The following is a 6,276-nucleotide window of genomic DNA, read 5'->3' as shown; positions in this document are numbered from 1 at the left end:
TTCAAAGTTAGAATTAAATCCTGCTAACACAAAACATGTTTGTTTTCCCCTAACTTTAAAGTGGACGTTAAAAAGATTAAATGGCTTTAAACATCTGCTAAGTTCATGGCATAAACAAACACAAACATGTTCCAGTTTTTAGTGTTTTACATCGCTTTATAATGTAGCTGTTTTTGTTTCCTTTTTTTTGAATATATATAATTTTCTTGTATTTTTCAATTCATGTGTTTTTTTATGATTGTCTACTGTTGTACTGATAAATATCTCCTGGAGGGTAAACTATATCTTGGCTGCAAGTATCAAGCTGTGAAGTCCTTCGTTTTCAACAGCTGATAGTGGTCAGTCATTAATTACGATGAAGTTTAGCAACTTCTCTGTAAACATTCGAGCTCCGTGGCTTCAGCGGTGTCTTCTTCTCGTTCAGTCTGAATCAGGCAGTCTGCTTTTGGTCAGCCGCGCTCAGTCTGTCCCTCCTCCGAGACGGGCAGACTGAGCGGGACAGATTCAGCGTGGCTAACCAAAATCAGACTGCCTGCTTTGGACTGAACGAGAAGAACACACCGCTGAAGCCCCGGAGCTCAGATGTCCAACGTAAAACTAACATTACAGTGGTTTAATGTGGTGTTATGTTTGATTAAGTTAGTTGTATTGTAGGTCCGAACGGAGCTTCCTCCTCTCGGTACAGCGGCTCTGCAGACATTGCACGTTGCTGTCTTGCGTTATGGTGTTCCTAGTGTAAAATACTTTCATACAGCGGACATGTTTCAATGAAATGTTGGTTAGCCATTAGCCACAGTGATGCTGCTGTCTTCACATATTTACTCACGTTGTAGCTGGCTGCAAACTATGAACTGGATTTCCTGAATGTGAGGCGGGTCTTATTACTCTGGGTTCATGAGACACGCCTCCGTTCAGGAAATCCATTCCATAGTTTGAAGCCAACGTGCAGAGCAGCTGGCAGGGAATCACATGTGGAGATATCTCAACAGACACAGACATGCATCATGGATCGGAAATCTCTGCAGATTGGATCAGAAAAATCAGATACATAAATTTTGCTGATATCGGACCCCGATACTGATACCGGATCGACCCCATCCCTAGTCATAATGGTGTATTGTGTGTAGAATTTTGAGGAAAGAGATTAATTCATTATAATTTGAAATAAGGCTCTAACAACAAAATGTGGAAAATGTGAAGTACTGTGAATAATTATGTGTGTGTGTGTGGGGGGGGGGGGGGGGGTGAATGATAATTTCATCCATCGATTACAGGTTTATTCAAAGTGACGTGGTTGTTTCTTAAAGCTTTTTGTTGTACGATCTGCTCCAAGTAGCTTCAAACCTATAGATGCTGTGCAACATTTCATCTCTAATCCCAAAGCAGAGTATGGTAAAGCCATCAGGGCCACCGTCCCTTTGAAGAGTGGGACCTAAAGGAGCACAACAGCACTGAACATGATGCCTTGTCTCTCTTTCTCATATTTTTTTCTTCGCCTGTTCAAAGAAATTCCCCCAAGACCCTTCTATTCTCTGCTTTTTCCATTTTTTTTGTTGCTCTCTGATGTCACCGTCCTCTCACTCATTCTGTCCATCTCCAACCATACTTGTGATTTTGCTATTTCTTTCTGCCATGGTAGCGTTCAACATACGATGCCTGATGGAAATTAATTGCTTGTTTGAAAGGGTGAAGAAAGTGTCTTCTCTCTAAACTGAACATGGCAGCACAGCATGGGTTTGCAAAGTTGCATTTGAACCATTCATCAACTCTCTATAACAATGGGTCAGGTGAGATTAGCAAAACGATGTTTGTCTATCATGGTGAAAACCAAATGAAGCTAATTATTGTCAGCATGCAGGTTAAGGGCTGATGATCAAGGCTTGCTTTCTAGACAAATAGAGATCCTCGGTCTTGAGAATGATCATGAACTCTGTATATCAAACTTTTTTTGCATGTGACACCATATATTTCTATATTGAAGCTCGAGCTAAACTGTCCCTGGCTCCCTTTGGTGTAAATCTATTTAAACAAATTCCATTCTAAGATCAAATATACTTGTGCTTTCTTTTTTTTCTTCCTGGTTACCTTCCATTTCCCATGGGTTAGTTGCTAATTGTTAATTTAGCTTACTGTCTGTGTCTCTTTTGCTGGCCCTGCAATGAAGCACTGACTTTAGTTTCTACCCTACTTCCTGCTCACTGCTTGGTTGGGTACAGCCCCATGACCCAGGACAGGGTGAGTCCATCTGCTGCCCTTGGGTCAAATTAAGCCAGGAGGCCTCAGTTCTAAACTAATACCTTCTCATTTTGACCCAAAGGCAGCAGGATGGTTAAATAGGCGAGTGAGTGTTACAATGGGCCAATCAAAGCACAAACCTCAAGCAGATAGAAATGGAGTGGAACTTCACAGGTGATGTGCAAGAACTATTGATACAAACATTGAACTGCAGCAATGTCATTAAAAAACATAAAACTACAAACTGATGAAGTCACACAGAGGGTTGCTTGAAGTAACGACTGCTAAAGTTGGTTCAACAAGCTGATATTTTTTACACACTGCTTCTTCTTTTCAGCTTTGTGCAGTCATGATTTGTTCTTCATATGAGATTTAGTTTGTTTCACTTGTTCGATCTGGTGAGGATCACATAGGATTGAACAATCCAGAGTGTGTGGAGAATTCAGGCTGGAGAAGGAGCTCCATGTCTACGATGACCAGCTACTGTTGGCCATTACATCTTTTATTTTCGGCTCAGCCGGGAGCAGTTTGATGTGTCACTTGACTGTGAGGGTGTACGTCACAACACTGTAGTCACAAACAACACTTGGCACATGCGCTTTATGGGCGCTTACTTTTGCTTGTCAGCAGGAAAACTATTTTTGCAAAAAGCAGTAAATCAAAACATTACAAAATTCATTAAATTGGTCTATTTTTTTCTTTCTTCTATTTCTTTCTTTTGGAAATACTTTGTATGCAAAATATCTTAAATTCCATGGCACCTTTTTCTCTTCTAACTTGGTTTTAACTATTCAGTTAATTTTGATTGGATGCCACTATCAGAGCCTCCAACACACATCACCCTCATACAGATTGGGCCTGTGGGCCACCAGTTGATTCAATGATTCAAGGCTCTTCATTTGTCTTTCGCACCACATGTGGTACATGTGGTGGAACGAAACTGTGTACACAGGGTCCCAGTTACATCCAACAAAAGTATAAAATGTAAAAGTAAAACAGTAATAAGATCTAAGATATGAACTAAGAAAAACGTTAAACTAAAAACACACTAAGTACTACAAGTAGTACAAAAACAATACACCGAACAGCGACACAAACATGAGTCTGTGTGAGCAGATGAGTATGAATGAACACAGCAACATGAAACAGATCAGCAGCAACATGAAACAGATCAGCAGCAACATGATGTGATTCTTCTCAGTGATTATTCTGGTTAGAGATTCATGAGTCTAACAGCCTCAGGGTAGAAGCTGTTCCTCAGTCTAGTGATTCTACACTTAAAGCCTCCAGTATACTCCCGCGTACATCCGTCCACGCGTACGTACACGGAGGGTTAAGAATTCATGCTCGAGTCTCCACCCTGAGTGGCTGCAGAGCAGCTCCACAGAGAAGGAGTGTTTACCTTCGGGACAAATTGAGGTTGCCGATTGGTCATGGAATGATGGACAGGTAAAAAAAAAAAAAACAGCTGGCAGCCTCAGCGGCAGCAATGTTCTGTGTTTATATGTTGTTAATAAAACGTTTTAAAAAAATTAAAAAAAACAGGGAGCGCTGGTCCTGCAGCCCACACATCAGAGCGGCCCACCAGGAAATCTCCATGACCTCCCGCAGCCACGCTGGACCTTAGTTTAATTCGCTCGTGACAAATTCCTTCATTTCTCACCATTTCAGTCATTGCATCAACGGAGGAGGAGATCACTTGCCTTTTGTAAAAAAAAAAAGAAAAAAAAGAAAAGGCCAGATCAGGGATGAAGAAGAGGAAATTAATACATTGGTGTCGCATACAAAACAGTCCGTCACCGGGCAGTTTATTGTGCGACACTGTCTGCGCGGTCGTAAAAATTGAGCTTTGCACAGACATGAAGTGTGTGTGCTGGGTGAGTGGGGTCCTTCATGATGCAGGTGACTCTCTTCCTGCATCTGGAGGTGTAGATGTCTGTGATGGTGGGAAGACTGACTCCAACAGACTTCTGTGCAGCCTTCACCACTCTCTGCAAAGCTTTTCTTTCTGCAGCTGTGCAGCCTCCATGTCACACGTTGATGCTGGAGCACAGGATGCTCTCCACTGCACACCTGTAGAAGGAGGTGAGGACTGAGCTTCACAGACCAGCTCGTCTCAGCTGCCTGAGGAAGTAGAGTCTCTGATGAGCTTTCTTTATCATGCTGGTGGTGTTGTTGCTCCAGCTGAGGTTTTCATTCAGGTGCACACTCAAGTACTTGTAGCTGGATACCACTTCCACCACAGAGCCTCCTATGTTCTGGGGGGTAGGTGTGTTTGTTCCTTCTGAAGTCCAGGGCCACCTCCTTCATCTTTTTCACATTGATGTGAAGGTTATTCTCTTTGCACCAGCTCTCCAGGTGTTCCACCTCCTGCCTGTAGCTGGAATCATCATTGTTTGTGATGCATCTCACCACCGCTGTATCAACTTCAAAATTTTACAATGTGACAGCCTGGGTACGGTTAGGGTTACAGTCATACTTGAGCAGAGTGAACTGGAGAGGGCTCAGCACATGGCCCTGAGGGGTGCCAGTGCTGAAGGTTATGGTGGAGGAGGAGAAGTTGTGGATCCTCCCAGACTGCAGTCTGTTTGTTAAGTAGTCCAGGACCCAGTTGCAAATGGAGTGGCTTAGTCCTAGTGTGAGTAGTTTGTCCATCAGGATTTGGGGAATCATGGTGTTGAAGGCAGGGCAGCACGGTGGCGCAACTGGTAGAGCTGCTGCCTCTCAGCGAGCAGCTCCCTGGTTCAAACCCCGGTCCAGGGGCCTTTCTGGGTGGAGTTTGCATGTTCTCTCAGTGCATGCGTGGGTTTTCTCCGGGTGCTCCGGTTTCCTCCCACAGTCCAAAAACATGCATGTTAGACTGATTGGTGACTCTAAATTGTCTCTAGGTGTGAGTGAGAGAGTGAATGGTTGTTTGTCTCGTTTGTCTCTATGTGTCCCTGTGATGGACTTGCGACCCGTCCAGGGTGTACCCCGCCCCTCGCACAGTGATTGCTGGACATGGGCACCAGCAACCCCCGTGACCCAAAATGGAATAAACGGGTAAAGAAAATGGATGGATGGATGGATGGATGGATGGTGTTGAAGGCAGATGTGAAGTCCACAAAGAGCATACAGACGTAAGTGTTTTTCTGCTCCAGGTGGTTGAGAGCAGTGTGGACCACAGAGGAGATGGCATCCTCTGTTGATCGGTTCTCACAGTATGCATACTGACAAGGGTTCTCGTTGATGTTGATGGTTGTTTTCATGTGGGTCATGACCAGTTATTCTAATCATTTAGCGACTCGGGGTGAGGGCCACTGGTCAGTAGTCATCCAGACCAGTCACTGTGGAGCTCTTTGGGACTGGGAGGATGGTGGCAGTCTTCAGGCAGGTGGGAAGTTGCCGGGTAAGTGAGGTGTTAAAGATGTCTGCCACCATTTCGCAGAGCAGACGGTCACTGGTGATACTTTGGACCTTTGACGCTTTTTGTATATTCATTCTGGCTCATGCCAGACAACTGTAATCCATATTCATGTCTAGACCTATTATTTGATACTGCATGAGCTCATTAAAAGACTATCCTCCATGTTGATTTTTGATTAAGAGACCCCGGGGCGTGGGGGGTGGGGGGGGGGGTGAGGGGGGTTGTTAAAACACTAATCACCTGTAATCCTTTTAATGTCTCTCACTTTATAGTGTGAATACACAAAGCTGAGGCTCACAGAGGTATCCCGTGTGAGCTTTGAAAAGAGGTGTGCGTGTGCGTGTGTGTGTGTGTGGTGGTGGGGGTGGGGGATCCGCAGGGTCATGAAGTCCGCTCATTCTTTATGGCACGTTTCACTCTGATCAGAGCTGGCAAGGATGCATCTTCTGTGTGATGCACGCGAGCAGGGTGTCCTAGGCTCCTCCTCGCCTTTCCCCCCACACCCCACCCACCATCCCATCCCTCCACCCCTAAGTATGCACAGAAACCCTGGTAAATAGAGTAAAAAGAGAGGTGCCTGAATTCAAGGTGAGGGAGAGAGGGCGGGGTTGGGGTGGTGGGGGGGGGGGGGGGGG

At 44.8% G+C, this 6,276-nt stretch overlaps 2 protein-coding genes across 2 annotated transcripts in view; one reads left to right on the top strand and one right to left on the bottom strand.

Annotated features, from left to right (window-relative positions):
- The window catches only part of LOC119413748, an 880,117-nt gene that overhangs the window by 326,185 nt on the left and 547,656 nt on the right, over positions 1-6,276 (bottom strand). The gene's annotated exons all lie outside the window — the stretch shown is intronic.
- The window catches only part of fgf8a (fibroblast growth factor 8a), a 19,043-nt gene continuing 16,443 nt past the window's right edge, over positions 3,677-6,276 (top strand). Inside the window, exon 1 of the mRNA XM_037674265.1 lies at positions 3,677-3,684. Coding sequence (XP_037530193.1) covers positions 3,677-3,684 — 8 coding nt within the window. The remainder of the gene's footprint in view (positions 3,685-6,276) is intronic.

The sequence above is a fragment of the Nematolebias whitei genome, chromosome 1 (assembly GCF_014905685.2).
Source record: "Nematolebias whitei isolate Nwh7 chromosome 1, NemWhi1, whole genome shotgun sequence".
In the NCBI taxonomy this organism is placed as follows: Eukaryota; Metazoa; Chordata; class Actinopteri; order Cyprinodontiformes; family Rivulidae; genus Nematolebias; species Nematolebias whitei.
This window is presented reverse-complemented; position numbering and strand designations above follow the sequence as displayed.